The sequence below is a fragment of the Haemaphysalis longicornis genome, unplaced genomic scaffold (assembly GCF_048455015.1).
Source record: "Haemaphysalis longicornis isolate Haplotype H1 unplaced genomic scaffold, Haemaphysalis longicornis Haplotype H1 scaffold_4, whole genome shotgun sequence".
NCBI classification, from domain to species: domain Eukaryota; kingdom Metazoa; phylum Arthropoda; class Arachnida; order Ixodida; family Ixodidae; genus Haemaphysalis; species Haemaphysalis longicornis.
The window spans coordinates 180,521,812-180,540,942 of record NW_027526361.1 but is presented as its reverse complement, the minus strand read 5'-3'; the positions used below and the strand labels follow the sequence as shown (position 1 = coordinate 180,540,942).

Genomic DNA, 19,131 nt, shown 5'->3' with positions numbered 1-19,131 from the left:
CGGAAGCAGTCGCATTTCTCCGTTTCACTTTCCATAAGTATTTCCAGCGACTGGACAATGTCAGGCAACGCTTCACTGAAGAGAATCACGGCTTCGTGCCGCTCAACCCACCTAGTCTCGCTGTACTTATGAAGGCGTGAAAATGCGCGCGAAGAAGATTCGAGGTGCTTCTTGAGAACGTCGGTTCTTTTCGATGAGCTTCTGAAATATGTGCAAACTTCAACAATCGTTGCGAAAACATTTCGGATGTCGCTTACCTTAGATGCATCGTTCAAGCAAAATTTTAGCGAATGTGAAGAGCAGTGCGTGTACACTGATAAAGGATGCACTTCACGAATCAGGGCCTGCACTCCACGAAATGAACCACTCATGACGGCGGCTCCATCATAGCCTTGACCTCTCATGCTTTGAAGATCTAAACCGAGGCGAACAAGCTCGGTTTTCAACGTTTCCGCCAGACCTGATCCACTGAGATCTGAAATTGGTACGAGGGCGAGAAAATCTTCTTTGATGTCCATAGTTCCAAGCTCCACATACCGTACGCACAGCGAGAACTGTTCAGTTTGTGTCCCATCACTTGTGTCATCGGCGAGAACGGAGCAAAATTCAGACTTGTTCACAGCCTGAACGATTCCATCTTGAATTTGCTTGCCGATTATCGCAATCAGCTCATTTTGAATCGTTGGGCTTGTGTTGAAGGCATTTACACCAGACGTTTCTATGTGCTCAGCAAGAATCTAATCGCCCCCCCCCCCCCCCCCGCTCGCGCTGTAGCGTAACAGTGCTCTAAAGTTTTCGTCGTTTTTTGCGGGTTCTTCTAGTGCAAGTCTGCCAGAATCTCTGTCGCCCTAAGCGCGATTTCTTGCCGGCCACACAAAAGTACCGTTTCAATTACTGTATGCAGCATTGCCTTGTTTTTTTTTTTCTGATTCCATCTTTTGCACACAATACTACGCCCATTTCCTTTACATTTTCTTCAAAGCAAAAATCGTCCTCGTTGAAAGTTGTTTTTCTATTGCTTCCCCTGCTGCTCATACAACTGGCTCATCTTTGATCTTCATGGCTCTCACCCACATGTGCACACTAGTTGCACCATTAGGATGGCACCGTTCCGGAGAAAAATGGGTGACCTAATGTTGTGAAACTGCTTGTGCTCTGTATTCTGTGGAGAAGTTATGTCCTCGTCTTTTCGGATAAGCTTGCACTGATCCTGTTCATAATGGTGCTGATGGGCACACCTTCCTCAAGCTCCTTTGCGATTTCTGCTCTTTCAGTCGGAGCCATACCTCTATTGTACCCATGGTGGTGCTTTTGATGTGACGCCTAAAGAGAAGCCCTGGAGGTGTAAATAATGCCCTTGGTAAAACTTATGTCAGAGACATGTCTTGTCAGTCTTACAGGTTCCCACTTATCAAACGTGCTTCTTTCCATCGCCTGGCTGAGTTCAGCCACTTTTGACCTGGCTGAACACATCCAAGGAGTGCTTCTGCTAAGTGAAAGAGGCAGCTGTTTCACTAAGCAGAAGCACTGGCCTTTCTTGTATAGTATCTGCAACGGCAAGAAAAGTAGTAGTACATGGATGCTCTAGGCAGGGCCCCAGCACAATCGTAATTTTTATTACACGTAACTGCGACACTATAAACACAAGACAGTATGCTGCCTCTTGACAGCCGATGACTGCAAGTCATAAGGCAGAATATGCGTTGCGTGTAACGCCTCTGCATGCGGGGCTACTATTAGCATTAGAGCTAATACACAACAGTTCAACTTTCTATAGTGAGTCAAATGCAGTAGCAGCATTAGGGATGAATATTTACATGTGACAGCAACTGTGCGAATTTTTGTGCTGCTTCGCGTCTGAACCGACAAAAATTAGGCTTTCTTGCGCCTTTCATGCTAGGATACATTACACGCTCGAATTGAGACACCATAACAATATTTCGCACTCTAGTACGATCATAACAAACGTGGTGGGTGTGAACTGGGTAGGGTACTCGTCCTGACGTGCTAAGCAAAAAAAAAAAAAAAAAAAGCTTTGTGAAAGCCAAGGCATGCCGTGTGGTTGTATTTAGCAGAGTGAAACATGTATCACATTGCGTTGCATATCTACATATAAATGCATTCAGAGCTACTCATGGACACTTCGTACGATAGTAAACTAACCCAGAGCACTACACAAAGCGTCTTGCGAACTTGTCCGCTTTCTTACCTCCAGCGGCGCCGAAAACTGCAGCACTACAACCTCGGCATCCAAGTTGTGCGCTGCACGTTCCTCTCGTGTTGAAGCATGTTTTTAAGATGTGAGAACACGCATACAGAGCAGCAAGGACTATTTTTCATGCTGGAAGCACTTGCATGCAACGTCAGCGCTATTGAAAAAAAAACAAGCAAAAAAGAAACGGCAGCATAACTACGTCACATCCGTTTGTGAACCTACCAATCAGCTTAGTTTAAACTGACGAATCAGGGTTCCTCGCCTTCTGGCCTGATATACTTGTGTCGGTGTTGGATACAGACAAGAATGTACATCGTGCGCTGGGCGCCGCCATTTTTTAACCTGTAGGGGATGATTGTGGCTACGAAAAATATCTAGCGTTTTGCTAGCAGTTGAACGTCGTGGTAATATGGGGTTGCTAGCTGGATTTCTGCACCTTTTGCTGAATCTAGAGCCAATATCGAACTAGACAGTGTTAGCCGAAACAAAAGCACAGCTTGGCGAAGCATTGGGTGTGTCCAGGTCTCAGGCAAGCTAGCCCATTTTTTCAAGCGCAAATCAGACGCTTGAGTACAATATCTGAGAACGCTTCAATAACAGGAGCCTATCGCCAATGTTTCAGCGATCAAAAACACTAGTGCTGGGCGAAAGTTGTGGATTCTGATGGCAGTACACATGGCACGCACAAGGTTTTTATCGCCCGAATCACCTGTCTAGAGAAAAATGCGAGAAAGATGTGTCTTTGGCCAAAATTGGTAGCCTTAGATGCACCCATGATACAGAAATAAACATGAGATAAAAGTAAAAAAGACAAGTATAAAATAAAAAGCTGTCAATGCATTTTTACGCCGCTCACGCACTCGTCTATATGGTCAGCACCAATGGCAGGGCGCCAGGTCATTTGGCGGTGCTCAAGGGCGGCAGAAGCGTTGGGCTAAGTGGGAAGCCAAACGCATCAGGTTAGAAAAGTTTGCGTCCCGCGATCGTACATATATAAGAATTCCCGTCAAAATAGTTCAGTGGAAGATGGAGCGCGCGAACTGCGTCGTAAGTAATCCCAGACAGACCCTGTAGCATTCCAGGGTGACCATCGCGTGCATCAGTAAGGGATTTCGTTCTGGTAGTACTGGATCATGTCATACGTCCTGGTGCGGATGTTGAGATACGAGTCGTTGATGGTCTTGATCATGAAGGCGGCGGCCTCGCGCTCCGTGGCCTCCGGCGCGAACCTCTGGCGCAGCAGGCGCAGCGTCTGTCCGCGGAAGCAGGGCAGGCCGGTGTCGAGCATGAGTGAGACGAGCGTGACCACGTCCTCCCGGTACGGCCGCACGGCCAGGAAGACGCGCACGCAGAGCTCGGTGAACCAGCGGAACGGCTCGGACTCCTGCTTGCCGCCCATGATCATGACCATCTCCTCGGTGAGCTTGATGTCCGGCTCGAAGCCCATGTTGCCGCCGGGCGAGCTCTCGAAGAGGAAGCCGAAGTCGATGTGGATGATGTGGCCATCCTCGTCCAGGAGCAGGTTGCCGTTGTGCCGGTCTTTCACCTGGGTGCCCAGCCCCCGCAGAAAGAGCGATGAGGGCAATACCCTCGGGGAGGCAGCTAGAGATTCCGAGCATCACTGCACTGCCAAATCGGAGCATGGTGAGCTCAATCAACACGTGCCATAAGTTTTGAACTGTAATGAATGCCGCGTGGCTCTGCACTTGCCCGCGTGCTCCTTCATGTTTTGTTTCGGAGGTTCGCGGAGTGGGTTGCAGACAACGGGAATTTAGGATAGCACGGCAGACGCCGATGCACGGCTATTTGATTAAAAATAACTTAAAAGTGGAAGGAAGGAACGAAGAACTTGCCTGCAGGAGGAACATAGTGACACTGTAGGCGGCCATGCTCTTGATGAAGTTGCGGCGGGCCTCCTGGAAGCGGCGCGTGCTCTCGTCGCCGTACTTCTGCAGGAAGTACTCGTACATGCCGATGTCCGTGCGCCGGCCCAGCTGGTCGCGCGAGGCCGTGTTGGGCACACACTCGATGACGCCGCAGCCGGGGGCCGTGGCCACCACGCGGTACGGAAACAGGTACGCGTCGATGCCGGCCACGGCCAAGATTTTCTTGAAGAGCGAGATCACCTGCAGCGCCAGCATGTCCTGCCGCACGTCGTCGCCAACCTGCGCGGAGCAATGAACGGACGACGCCTTGGAAGAGGGCACACACTATGCTACGACAGAATTCCAGCTGAGAAAAAGACGCCAATAATGAGTTCACAAAAATTCCCTGCGTATACGACTGCAGGGGCGCTAGGTATTCTTGAGCAGCAGAAGTGGTCATGAGCTGTAACTCGCTTTGACGAGTTCCTTTCACCTCCAGCCAGAATGACTCTGATCTGAGCGATTTAGCACATATTCCGAACTGAATCAGCTTGCAAACTTAGCCGAACCCCTCAAAACCACTACAGGGCCATGGATCTGTCCTGTACTTCTTGGCTTCTTCTGTATAAGTTCGAGCTGATTCCCTTCCGAAGAAGAGCTCTAGCTAGGTATAAAGTGGGAGAATTGGGGGAGAGCAGCGGGGCGTAAAGAACTGTCCACCGACCTTGAAAATGGCCGCCAGCCAGTGCTCCTGTTCGAGGCCCTGCTGGGCGAAGAACTCGGAGTCCCTGAACTCCTCAAACCCGGAGGTGGCGATCTCCTGCACCTTCTGGATGCCCACCGTGCGAACCTTGAAGCGGGCCCTGAAGGGCGCCTTGGCGGCGCTCTGCATGGGCGCGCCCGAACTGTAGTCGAGGTCCACGATCACTGCCTCGGGGCTCGAGGGGAGGTACGAGCCCTGCAGGACCCTGATCTTGGCCAACTCGCTCAGGCAGGCCTGCTTGCGAAGGGGACCCTGCACGTGTGACGTCAAGAGCAGGGTGAGGAAAAGGCCACCGCGGCCCTCTTTCCCGCAGTACGCCTACCACACGAGGCCAGTTGAATAACACTTTGGATGGGTGGGTTTCCCTGTGCCTCTGTCTACCGAACCAAATTTGCCACCGCTAGAACGAAAACACTTGGGATAGTGTGTGGGACTAGCAAATCTAGGCAAACGCTTCTAGGCGGTGCAACGTAGCGGTTGCTTCGGTTCAAAAAGGTGCCTCCAAATATGTGCCTCCACTCCGAGTGACTGCACAATACGCGCTTAAAATTCTGTTTAACTTTACTTGGATTGGAATCCGACCGTTTCACTGACACTTTCTTACAATCGAAGCTCCAGCACACAGAATCAGCAAAACTAAATACGGCGATTGCAACGCTCCACCATGGAGGTCGTCGCACTGCAGTTGGGCGGACCACGAAACGACCCGAACGCGTTTTGCCTGTACCAAAATCCCACTCTCAATATAAACTGGCTATTTCCCCTCGTGTTCAAAATCCCTCCTCTGATATGCACATGTTAGCAATTGCCCCTCTCGTGCCCCCTCGCCGTCTTCCCTCTCCTCAGCGAAAACCAAGGGTGGGTCGGCTTTTGTTGCCGCCAAGACGAACAAAGGGGCAGTGGCTTCTGTGATGCGCAGAGCGTACAATGCCTGCGGGGGGACATACAATGAGTGCTCCCCTGCTATCACTGGGGGTGGAGGGGGGGATCACTTTCACTGATAAGGCGTCCCTGCCTTTCGCTCCATCTTAAGCCGCGGAAACACCGGTAACACATGCGTCAAAGAGGGCCGTACAGACTAAGTACAGAAGCTATGAAATAATTACCAACAATAGTGCAGAAATACACGTCGAGTAATAACAAGCAGATCATACCACGCCATTCCAACATTAAAGGGACACTGAAGTGAATTTGTCAAGCTCCCGGTTTTGCTTGCACTGCGTGGACAGCCTCAAATTACCACACTTTTCATCGTTTATCCGGTTGATAAGTCGGTAATTATTTTATAAAGCAGGAAAGAAGAAAAGCTACCATGCGCGGTCTGTGGCGGCCGCACCAACTAAAGGCTGTGACGACGGGAGGAGACGAACCGTGATTGGACGATGTCCAAGGTTAGCATTCAAACAAGTTTCGGTTTCGGTGCTGTAAAAAAACATGCTTGGAATCTGACGGCATCGTTGGATGGGCATTCTCGATATCTCAGTAATCGTCGTACCGCGCTTCTGCCCCTTGACGGATGTAAAATGCCCAAAATAAGCCTCCCAGGACGGCTTGCAATCACTAGCCGAGGCCTACGCAGTGGATGAACACCCTCCGCGTCACCGAAGACGGTCAAATGCCATGCGCTTTTCCCGCATATTCGGAGCTTGCCTCACTCATACCTGTATCGTAAAAAGAGTGTTCGCACCAGGCCAAGGGCCTGCTGATTCTGGCCTGTGCCCACTGCCCGCAAGCAGTCGGTGCTTGTGGCAGCAGCACGCCAATGAAAACTCGCTAGCGCGTAAGTCTGCGCGCGTTCTGCGAACTCGCTCGTGGAGCAGTGAACGTTACGGCCCAAAAATGGTGAACTCAGTTTAAAAAACATCGGCCGCAAACGAAAAAATTGGCCGCGTATCTGCTGCTTTCGTTGTAAATGTCGACAAAAGACGATAGTCTTTATCGACTTTTGCCAAGTAAATGCCTCCCTTCCCTTTCCCGCTCCCCTCTCATGTTGTTCCTCTTTGGTCGCGCTCCTTCCAAGGTAAAGACACCAAAGGTTTGCTTAAATCATTTTAAATTTACCGCTGTTACGAATCGGCCCGCTGCCGTACTTTCCGCATCACTCCTCGGCTGTGCGGCGAAGCCACTACGTGCGCCTTCCAAAACAAGACCCACCGTGTCGGTGACTCATGTTTTAATGCCGGGACAAGCCTGGATCTTCGTTTCAAAACTTCGGCGGCTGCCGGCGAGGCTCGTCTCAACGCTCTTCAAGGACACAGAGGCCGGCGATCGCAGCGGAGTCCTCCTCTCTCTCTCTCTCTCTCCTCTCTCGGGCTCAACGTGCGCCGATGCTATCGACTGCTCACGAACTCTGGAAAGAGCGTTGTGTGTGTCTGTGTCGTTCGTGGCGTGTTGCCTCTTGTTGGCATTTTGATCGTTACTGCTTTTGGGTATAAATAGAGCTGCCGAAGCGCTGTAACCCATTCCTGTTTGACAAGCGAATCCATGCTGTCACTCTGCTCGACTCCTGTACTGTTACCTGGCCCGTCGGGGCATTGTTTTTTTGGCTTCGGCTCACCTCTCGCTATGAAATTAACAGTTACGTTAGCCTATGGCTTTTGGACTTCACGGCTGCAACAGCGGCTGGCCACTCGCTTCACCACGCTACCACACGTATGCCGGAGGCGACAGAGCTCGGCTCGGCCCACCCGGTCGCAACAACTGGTTGGCAGCGATGGGATGGCAACTTCGTAACACCTGGAGCCAGCGGTGCGAGATCCAACACCACTGACGTCAAGGCGGCTTCGGACTTCGCAGAATTCACGGCGGTCAATGGCGAATGCGGGACTTTCTTCACTGAGTTTTACCAGGCTCCTGAGGAGAGCTGGTAGGGCGTGTGTTTTTGTAGCGTGGGTTATTCGCACAAAACATTTTTGGAGCAGTGGGAAAGCAGTAACTCTAGACCGGCCATGAATGTGAAAGCGTTGAAAAAACCGCAGTTGTTGGAGCTTGCAAAAGAGTTGCGCTTGGATGTTACGGGCGCGCTGAGAAAGCCAGAGCTGATACAGGCTAAACTCACTGTTGGTGCTGACGATGACGAGCTGTCTGAGTGCATTGAGCTGATCAATGACATGGCATGGAGACCACTAAACGTCAGGCTGCAGAGGCTTAGCGCCAGCGTGAGGAACGCGAGGAAAAACAGGAACGAGAACGGTAGTGACAGCATGAGCTGGAAATGAAGCGTCTAGACGTCAAGGCGTCTCGACCTAGGCGTGAGAGTGACAGCAATGCACCAAGCGTGCAGTCTGCGGTGACTGAGCGACCTACATTACGAATGTGTGACCTAATGCGACCTTAAAAGGTAGGAGAAGACATCGGTCTTTTTTTGGTCAACTTCGAGCGTACGTGTGAGAGGGCCCAGTTTAGCCGAGACTCATGGCCGCAAAAGCTGCTTACGCTTTTGCCAGGTGAGGCATCCGACGTGATGGCCCGCTTGCCAAAGGAGGAGGTGGGGGACTACGAGAAAGTCAAGTCAAGCCTCCTGCGTAAGCACAGGCTGTCAGCAGAGGCGTTTCGCCGAAAATTCCGTGAAGCCGAGAAAGCTAAGGGCGAATCGTACTCGGAGTTCGCCTACAAGCTGAGGGCTAATGTGGAAGAGTGGCTCAAAGAGGCAAATGCTTTCGGAGAGCACGACAAGGTAGTTGAGTGCTTCGGTCTTGAGCAGTCTTACCGCCGTCTTCCAGAAAACCTGAGACTCTGGGTGCAAGATAGGCCAGGGGTAAATACTGTGGATCATGCAGCTCAGCTAGCCGACGAGTTCGTCGCACGGCCGAAAGACGGCCAAAAAGAGTTCAGGCCGAGGCCTGATAAGTCAGGGGCGAAAGGCAGAGCTCCCCAGGAAGACGGTGGAGCAAGGGAAGTCCTTTTCGGGGATAGAGAAAGTGGCCACGAAAACGAAAAGAGAGCAGAAGACGCCGATGAGCAGCGCAGAAACAAAGCTTTTGAAGCGCGCAGACAGGCTGCGTGTTACAACTGCGGCGAGACGGGACATTTCGCTGCGAGTTGGAAGAAGGGAAAACTCGTCTTTCATGTGCTAGATCAGAGTGAGGACAGCAGGCAGTTTCTAGAGCCGTACGCACGTGAGCTAATGGTCAACGGTAAACCGTGCCGAGTTCTCGGCGACTCCGCGGCGACAGTAGACATGATCCACCCTTCGTACGTTGAACCGGATCAGCTGACGGGGCAGTGTGTTTGGGTGAAGCCGGCGGTGACAGCACGAAATGTGCGCCTGCCGATTGCTAAGGTCAGCATCGGAGGTCCGTTTGGTGAACTTGTCACGCAGGCGGCAGTATCCCCACAACTTCTTCCGGAATACAGGTTCCTATTCTCGAACAGGTCGGATCAGCTGTTACGCGACAAGGGGTACAATTTCGAGAAACTGCCGAGGAAAGAACCAGCTGGGCTTGCTGCGAAGCGCTCATGTAACGATAGCATCGCCCCCTCTGTGAGGAATGGCAGACTCAGACAGAGAGCGATGATGGGACATTTCCGGAGGCTCACGACAGAGGGCAGCGTAAGTACACTGTGTGTTAGGGACCCTAACTGTGTGTAAAGAGGCGCATTCGGCTGGCCAGACCTTGTTTCCATCAAGCGGCCGTGCTCCAGCTCTAGGAGAGGGCTTTCGCGGCAGGGGGAGGCGTAAACGTGGGAAGAAAGACGGGGATTGCGGGCAGTGCGATTTTGAGGGGCGAGAAAACTGCGACGGGGAAACGCTACGCCCTGCGGCTGCCCCCCACGACGCAGACACAGGGTCGTGTCCAACCTGGAACAAAAAGGAGCGGCTTTCTTTGACAAGTTGGGCGGCGACCACCATGTATGGCCGCTCTCCGAACGCACCTTGCTCGGTTGGAGAATATTGTACCCAGCCTTGCTGTTTCTTGTTTTCTTCAACGTTTCCCCTTCCCTCACCGAGGGTATTTATGTCGAGCCCGGGCTTTTGCTTTCGAACTTGCTGCAGGTCGCGGGTAGAGTCCCGCGGCGCCGTCTATAGACCCCGGCAAGCTTCTAAGCCTCACTGCGTGCTACGCTCTGTTGTCTTGTATATGCTCTGTAAATATTCGTGGACATAACTGTACATAGTTTGGACACCGGAGTATGCCTCGTGCCTCACGGCTACACGGTACACGGTGGCGCATTCCTAGAGGAGGAGAAGTAATGAAATTTACGGCCATCCTGGAGAACACACCAGTGAATAGAAATTTTTAGTGGTGACTAAATTGAATTGGTTCGAGTACGACAGTCCTTGCGGAACAAGTCCTACAATATAAAGCGGGCCAAGTAGTGTGTATTGATTTCACAATTGCCCTATGGAATTATATGACAATAGAGGTACATTGCTGCCAGAACCAAAACGGCAAGTATAAATCGGAGACGACTTATAAAAAAAAATTAGTGCCCTTCCAGTCTGTGAAAAAAGATGACCTTCAAAGCAGCACGCCCTCCACGGAGTGCACGAAAGAAAACACGTGTTTGTAATTTACGACTGAGCATACTTCCTAGCATATTACCCGAATGAAATTAGGAAGAGACCCGAGCTCTATCCTAGCGGACAAACGTAGAGCTGTGTGCCTCCCGCGTCGTAGGCATCTTACCGGTTGCGTAACGCGCCAACCCAATCCACTCTACCGCAGATGACACCGAACCGTCGCATTGGGCTGTTTGACGGCGACGTTGAACCTCACGCCGACACAACGGACATGTCATCAGTAAGGGAATGAAACCTATATCTGCGCGTCCCCTCCGCTTTCGGCTCTCCCAACCCGTGCACGCATAAACCAACAACCGGTGATGAGCGGCTGCTTAGAAGTGAGATACCGTCGAAGATGTCGCTCTGAAAGCCCTTAAAGCTGCACGAGTGATATTGGCCAACGTAGGCGTTGAAGCGGGCCAGTTGCTGTTCATCCGGGAGGGGTTCACAGCTACACAACCAGCTGGAACTTGAGGCGGCAGCGGCGGCGGCTTTCCGTGGTTTTCGCGCCCATTTACCCTTCTGCTCGGGCTGACGCTTTCTAAGTTTCCGCTCATCTTCCTCCGAGCGAGCGACATGCGTCCGTGCCATAGTGAGTTAACACCTCGAGGGCTTCGACCTCTATAGTAGTGGACACACACGTAGCTGTCCCTTTCGCTGCCCAGTCGTAGACATCTCATTGTCCGTGCAACACACCTACCCAGACCCAAACCGCTCGATTGCGGATGACAGGTGACTGGTCGCGTTGAGCCACAAGACTGCCACGTTTAAATCTCCCACCACCACAACGGGTATCTTCATCGGTAGCGGCATTAAGTCCTGCTGTGCATGCATGCCCCTCACTTCAGCCCTAGCCCGTGCACACCTAAACCAGCAACGGGGGATAGACGCCGTGAAATACACTGGATAAGGCAGAGAGATAGACTTCATATGCGACCAGACTAAGATCTATTATTTTTCTTCCGCCAGAACTATGACCAGTTGGTCAACGAGGGCCGCCGACGCGACAATGTTGCTTGGAATGGCTTTCAAGCAAAAGAAGAATAATGTGCTCACGCCGGCGTTTCGTTTCAACGGGGCAAGTTGCTTTCAACGGGCCGGGGCGCGCAGCTAGTGGGCGAGGTGGAATTTGAAATGGCAACGGCCGCGGCTACATTCTCGGGGGCTGCGGTGGCGGCGGCTTTTGGGCGTCTTTAGCACTACCGGCTATCTATAAAGCCCGTCGTGTTCGCGCTGGTGTTGATTCGCCGCAATCATCTGATAACGGCGCTACAGCCGCTGCCAGCCGACTGCGCAACTTCTGAAAGAGGCATCAGTAGTGGCGAGGGTCGGCGGTTGGGAGGAGGAGCCCCGGAGCGGCGCCGAGTAAACCTGCTTCACCGGAATAAAAACTGGGGGGTGACACATATGCTGCTTTGCAGTAAAAAGTAAGTGCAAAATCCCTGTTACACGTGGAAATGTAAGGGCACTTTTGCCGACACACACACACGCACACACGCACACGCACACGCACACACACGCACACGCACACACGCACACACACGTACACGCACACACGCACACACACGTACACACACGCACGCACACACACGCACACGCACATGCACGCACGCACATCCACGCACGCACATACACGCACGCACACGCACACACGCACACGCACACACACGCACACGCACGCACGCACGCACATACACGCACGCACGCACGCGCACACACGCACGCACGCACGCACATACACGCACGCACACACACGCACGCACACGCACGCACGCACGCACACGCACACATACAGGCACGCACGCAAACGTTCTTTTTTGTCCCTTGCGGAGTCAAGAGGTGTACCTTTCATAAAACCGAAGGCTTCCCCGCACAATTGTAAGCTGCCTTTTTACGTCCTTGTGTTTCCCCGAAACGCCTTCATGAAGCAACAGCACAGCGAGAATGGGAGCCGAAGCCATCTTACAAAGAGGAGCATGTCTTCAAGGTTCCCCTTGTTCTCGCCACAGCGTTCGACCGACTGAGACAACATATTCAGTTTCTTTCCCCGCACGTACCTTCGGGTACTGTCGCAGCACTCCGGAGATGGCGGTGATCTTGGCGAGGAAGCCAAACTCGGTCTCGTAGAAGTGCCTCTCCTTGCCCGTGAGGTTGTTGACCATGGTGTCGATCATGGCGGCGAACGTGTCGTGCAGGTCGGGGTCCCTGCGGTTGCCGTGCTCGTCTCGGTACATGTTGGTGCGCATGTTCCAGACGAACTGGTGCGTCAGCAGCGTGCTGATGTTGGCCGACGAGAGGATGAAGTGGCGCATGTAGCCCATGTTGTCGTAGCGCACCGCCTGCGCCAGCTGGGGTATGTAGAACATGAGCACGTCCGGGGGGCACGAGGAGAGCACGCGCACGGCGTACTGGGCCGTGGTCGGGTGCGGCGAGTACAGGCGCGAGAAGAACGCGAGCACCTTGACGGGCGACACGGGCGCCCAGGCCTGGAGGTAGGACAGGCCCGGGTTGTCCTCGAGCACGAACTCGGGCGTCGCCATGTACGCCAGCGCCTCCGGGATGTGGCACACCAGGTCCGGGTTCGCCTGCACCAGCCGCGTCACCTCGCGGCGGAGCGCCTCCGACGACCTGCGAGATTTCGGCAGCCATTGCGATCGTGGTGGACGAACGACCATGAGCTCTAGCTTCATCTTTCCCAGCCGCATGCCTTGACGTGGCTGAGGGAAATGCATTTTTTGTTCACAGAGGCACAGTGGCTAGGCGTGCAACTAATCAGTCAGAGGCTGCAGCTATGAACGGATATTTTGTTAATACCCGTAAAATACCTGTATTGTAACACTGAAAGGTGGAATAGTTATATCTTATGGAAAAACAGCGCGCAAACGGTCGGCACAACAGAAAGGGACAACAGAAACATCGGGGGCTCACGCTTTGCCTACGCAATACAGTGTCAAACACTAAACAATGCGTAACAGTCTGCACAAAAATACGAAGACTACATAAGCCTTCACGTGCCTTGTCAGTCTGTGGAATCAGTTGAAGCAACACAGATATTAAGATGTCTATGAACCCACAAATATATACGGAGACTTATATTTATATTGCTACGATGATAAAAAAAGCAACACAATGTATTCACACTATTTGCAGTATTTACAGTAGTGAGCAGCGCAGGCCGGAAATTGACATGATTCTCTTATCTCTTCAAGAGCACAAAAACGTCCCTTGTCTTCGTCGTCATCCCTATCACTGACGGGTAACAATATTTTATATTGGTTTTAAACTTCTCATAACTTAGTTTGAAGGGGCATTGTTTCCTACTTTACTTTTCGCTTCTTTTTGATGGGTAAGGAGTAACACAGAATTTTTCAAAGGTTTAAAAGAGCGGCACAGCGAACACAGTTTGTCTAACCCTCGAGGCTGCCTCGTCGGTTAGCGTCGTGAAGCGCTGCAAAAACTTCTACTTGACAAAGTTCTTCGGCCTCGCACTAGTACGCGTAATAGCAACGAATTACAGCGAAACTTTCTACGTTTCAGTGATGGCGTATTTCGCATCAAAAACGCACTACAGGGAAGCCAACTTTCGCTGACGGTAATGATGATCGCGAGTGAAGTAAAAAAAAAAAACTTCCCGTTGTCGGAATCAAACCTGGGTCCCTCGCATTATAAACCGGACGTCTACCCGATTGCGACACCCAGACGCGGTCAAAGCGGCTAGGATTTGAAAAGGGGTGCATGGTCGTGCAATGTTACAGAAACAATGCACCCCTGTAGCGATGACGAGGGTTGAACGCGAAGCTTTCTTCGTGCAAAATGAAATGGCGAAGGTCAGAGTCGCTGTGTTAATAAGTTCCAAGTGCGTACGGGTCAGAGCCAAAGCTCAACGAGCGAAATTCTAAAATGCATGCGAGTCGAAGTCCAAACTCAGACGACAACCAAAACATTCTCCACGAGAAAGCTTAGCGTTCAACCATAGTCGCAGGTAGGCGGAGGGGGCGGGGCTTTTTGTCGTGCACTTACGGAAAGCGGTTCGGCAAGTAGACGGCCAAGAGCGGCGACAGGTTCCAGGCACATTGGGCCATGTCGACCCAACTCTTGTCGGAAATGTGCTGACTTCTCCAAGCGCTGATGATGTCTTCGTTCGGCACGGCGCAGTCTTCTAGCGACAGCGGATTGTACGACGTTATCAAGAATTCGATCTCAACCGACAAAAGCGCGAGTATCAGCGAACGCTTGCGCAGGCATTCTCTGCTGAGCACCGGCGTCGCCGACGCCTCGCCCACGTCCCGAGGCAGCGTCCCGGCCACGGGTGCTTCCGCAGCGCGTTGTTTGCCAAAGCCCAAAGGCGCCGCGGATAGCAGTTCAGACGGCTTGTCTTCTTGCATCGAGCCACATTTTGACAACTCTGCGCCGTGAGAGGCAGGTTGGCTGGCACAGATCTCACCGGTATAGTTGCAATGGCCGAGGTATCGCTTGTCGTCATATATTCCCATCCAGAACCTGGTCATCATGAGGATGTGTTCTCGCAGTTTGCACCCTCTCTCGTTCGGGTACAACTGAGGACCGCAGAAGTAGTCTAGACTGGCGCTGTATATGCGCTCCCGGAGGACAGCTCGCATGATCTCGCTAGTCAGGACGTCCGCGTCGCTGTGAAGAAGAGCCACGGCGCCACTCAGCAGGCCAAACTTGGTGCCAACTACGGATATGTGCCGACTGCTGAACTTTTCTTCGCCGATTTGAGGGGGAAAAGAGCGGCAGATGAGGTTCGTGAAGATCTCGATCTCAGTCTTGCTGCTAAACTTCGCGGACTCAATTTTTGCGACGATGAAGTTGACCCAGGCTTCGTGCGGCGCGATGTAGGGCACCTTCGGCCGCAGCTCACTCTTCTCGCCCACCGCACACGGATCTGTCTGCACGGGATCCTTTGAGAAGATTCCCAACTCGCGCTCGATTGTGGCGAACCAAGCGTTGGACATCTCGTGCAGGAAGTGCACCGTCTCCTGCGGTTTTGCAGCCAGAAACCATTGCCAGCAGTAGATGGTGTTGCGCGTGGGCTCCTCCGAGAAGTACCAAACCGGCGACCAGCAAAGGGCCCGCAACAGCTTCCGGTCGAGGTTCTCGGTGCTGACGAGGAGGGCGCAGATCCGAAATATGCAACGTTTGTGCAGCTGCGGGTTGGACATCTTCCAGCTTGCCTGCAACTGGACCAGCAGCTTTGCGGCGAGCTCCCTCCGAGTGCGCTCCGTGCTCTTTGAACTCATGAGGAGTCCGGCCACCTCGCCCGAATACCGGCACCTGATCTCCAGGGAAGAGACGAACTCGGTGTAGTCTTTCTTTGTGCAGAGGGGCCTCCGCTCGAGCAGCGATTCCGACATGGGCTGAGAGGAGGCGTTGAGGCCTGCGAAGTCCATAATGCTCTCGAGGGCGCACGCGACGCCCGTGTGTTGGGGCAGCGTTCCAACAATGTCCGAGTTTTGCACCATATACTCGTGAAGGTGGGAACGCGTGGCCACTGGGGCCCACTTGACGGCTTCCTCGACTATCTTCCGGCAGTGGGTGGTCAGCTCTTGCACAATAGTTTCGCGGCCTTCCATGGTGTCACTTAGGCAGATCGTCGTCTGGGTGCCGGGAAGCGTCACCACGTTGTCGGCTTCGTTTGGATCTAGCTCCAGGGATGAGGCCAGGGCCTGCAAAAGGTCGAGCATGGACCAGAGGACCTGCCCGACATTGCGGTGTTTGAAGATACGAGCTCTCGGAATCCTGAGAGCACACAGCGTTCGTATATGTCTCGTAGTCGCGTGAAAGGGGTGATAACGGCTAGCTATAGAGTGCTATGGCAGAAATTGCCCCTTGATTCGATTTGCAAAGAAAGGGGCGATGAGGACATTGTATTGGGAGAACGCTTTACAGAGTATACAACAGGTGTTCAGATTAACGCGCCTTTGAAGTTGGTGAGGAACAAGGGGAAGGGTATTTTCTTCCATAATGGAAGGAATATTGATTCCTGTCCATCTTTCTCACAACAAAAGTTCACTGTTCCTATTTCGTATTTTTAGAAGATTTGCCTCAGTGGAACACTGCCATTACTAGTCTTTCTTGCGATGGAGATTTTTAAAATGTAATAAACAATAATTATAGCGATTACAGATTACCTTGCGGCACCACAACAGGTGGGGGAAGCAGTCAATGAAGCTCGATATGAACTTGTTGGCGAGCCGCCGAATCGGCTTCTCTGGGCCCGCGATCTTCACCAAGAAGAAGACGAACGCCTCCTCGATTTCAGCGTCGCGCTGCTCCTGCTTGGTTTTGCCAGCCATCACGTCGAGGAACATCCCGAAGACCTTCTCCGCCACAAGGGACATGCACGGGAACATGCCCCCTTTGTCCCTCAGGATGAGCGGGCACTCGAGGTAGCGCATCATGACCTGGTACGGGGTTCTGGTCAGCAGCGAGTTCTGCACCCGCAGTGTTTCCAGGTCGTTCACCGACAGCAGGTACGTCGCCTGCCGGAAGCTCATCTTGGCCAGGATGGCGTTGATGTCGGTGCCTCCGTTCAGTTCCTTGAAGAGCTGGAACTTGACGTCGTTGAGGTCGATGACCGCCTCGGCCTCGTGCTGCACAGTGTTGTTGCCCAGCAGGGTCCGCCTCAAGTGCTCGTCGCTGATCAGCACTGGAGACTTGAGGGCGATGCAGCCCGCTGACGTGAACCACTCGGCGGGCCAGAACCGCGAAGTGACGGTGAAGCCGAGCAGGGACGAGTAGAGCCAGAAGTCGAAGAACAGCTTCTGCAGGCGAGGCTTGGCGTCCAGTATGGGCTCCATGCGCTGGACGAGGACCGATATGATGGGGATGAGCACGCCGATGTTGGCGGCGCACCCGGAATCCTTGAACGCTTCCTGGCTGTCGCAGCACCGGCAGCCGTCGACAGCTATCTGCACGAAGAGCTCGAGCAGGGTGTTCAGCAACTCGACCTGCTCGTGGAGGCCCTCCAGGACAGAGGCTACTTTCATCAGGACCTTAAGGACTGGATCCAGGACGTGCTTGTAGCTAGAAAACACGTACGAAAGAAGAGTCTGGAAGAGGCCTTGGGAAGAGTACTAGCTGATTCAAAATTTCCCAAAACTTTTACGGTTAAAAAAGCATTTCGTTTTGATAAAAAATCGCATATTAATAGCTCTCATTTGCAAAGAACCGGTTAGTGCATATGCGCTCGCCTGCCCCACGAGTAAACCGAAAAAGCGGGTGAAGGTGCAGCCAGTGCCACTCGCAAGTCGGAAAGCTAGTGCACAGCCAGTGCAGGCAAAGCAAAGATTCCTGCTGACGTTCTTAGGCACAACTTGGCATACATGTAACGGTTTCGGAATCGGAAAATTGGTTCGGTGCGTAGCGAGATTGCTGCTGTTTTCCTAGTTTCGATGTTAGAAATTTAATCAACCCAAACTTCTCAGCTTTTTCTGAAACTAGAATTTTCACCTAGGTGCTGAAAAAAAAAAATCAGCGAATATTCTGTCTACCATTGCTTTCTTTTTTTCTTTCACGGCCTTAAAATCAGATTTAATTTCATGTCATTTTTTGCATCCTTAAAGGCCCGAGGGCATTACATAAGGGGGGCAACAAATACGCTGTGAGGGTGTACAATTCAATGTGAACAAATTATTATAAACAATAGTTCTAAATACGCATATGGTAGTTTAGTCAAGAACAACAAAAACGAATCAAACGGCAAACAAAAGAAACGCTTTGACTGGGAATTAGAGTTCAAACAACTTGGCAAAACAATTATACATACAGTACGCTGGTAGGATATATGAGTACAAACGACTTGGCAAAACAATTATACATACAGTACGCTGGTAGGATATATCTACAGCTACGGGTTATTGGCTGGAATCAAAGTGGGATTCCAGTTTTGCGCGGAATGATGTGCGGTCAGGTGTGGCAACAATGAATTAGGGGAGGTGATTCCAAAGTGTAATTGCTTGGGAGAAAAAGGAGTCGTTCATTGCGGATGTACGGCCGTTGATTCGTGCAATGAGGTTAGAATGGTTAATGCGAGTAGTAGTTCTGTTAGGGGGCTGTAAAAGTTCGTGTCTTGATTCATGGCGGAAAAGGAAACTGTGGGGGAGGCATTGGCGTGAGATGAGGCGGCGTGACGCGAGAGATGGCAGTTCGATTGATTGTTTTAGGGCGGTGACGCTGATTTCTCTGGAGAACTGTGAGGTTATAAAGCGTGCTGCGCGGTTTTGGACTGATTCTAGTTCGTTAGCGAGATATGCCTGGGATGGATTCCAAATGGACGATGCGCCTTCGAGTTTTGGGCGTACGTATGTTAAGTATGCTAGTTTTTTAACGTCAGGAGATGCAGATTTTAGATTACGGCGCAGAAAATCAAGCGTGCGCAGAGCGTGTGAGCAGATGTACTGCACGTGCGGCGCAAATGAAAGAAATGGGTACATGTGCACTCCGAGATACTTGTATGACGAAGCCAAAACGAGAGGATGTGAATTGATAAAGTAGGTATGATGAACAGTGGCGCGCTTACGGGAAAATGACATCGTTTTGAATTTGGTTAGGTTAAACGGCATTGGTGAGTCTTGGCACCATAGCGCAACTGTGCGGATGTCTTGTAGTTTAGTACTGTTTTCAATGTGGTGAATGTGGGAGTATATGACACAGTCGTCTGCAAATAGTCGTAGTTTTGTTTGAATGTTTGTTGGCAGGTCATTTATGAATAATTAAAATAGAAGAAGTGATAAGCCCGCGCCCTGAGGGATGCCTGATG

At 51.9% G+C, this 19,131-nt stretch overlaps 1 protein-coding gene across 1 annotated transcript in view; it reads right to left on the bottom strand.

Annotated features, from left to right (window-relative positions):
• Positions 1 to 1,618: 1,618 nt before the first annotated feature.
• The window catches only part of LOC144180124 (phosphatidylinositol 4-kinase alpha-like), a 59,311-nt gene continuing 41,798 nt past the window's right edge, over positions 1,619 to 19,131 (bottom strand). Inside the window, exons 9-14 of the mRNA XM_077708518.1 lie at positions 16,502 to 17,405; positions 14,370 to 16,066; positions 12,407 to 12,977; positions 4,805 to 5,095; positions 4,069 to 4,380; positions 1,619 to 3,761 (exon numbers count right to left, since the gene is read on the bottom strand). Of these exons, the coding sequence (XP_077564644.1) occupies positions 3,315 to 3,761; positions 4,069 to 4,380; positions 4,805 to 5,095; positions 12,407 to 12,977; positions 14,370 to 16,066; positions 16,502 to 17,405 (4,222 nt within the window). The 3' untranslated portion in view covers positions 1,619 to 3,314. The remainder of the gene's footprint in view (positions 3,762 to 4,068; positions 4,381 to 4,804; positions 5,096 to 12,406; positions 12,978 to 14,369; positions 16,067 to 16,501; positions 17,406 to 19,131) is intronic.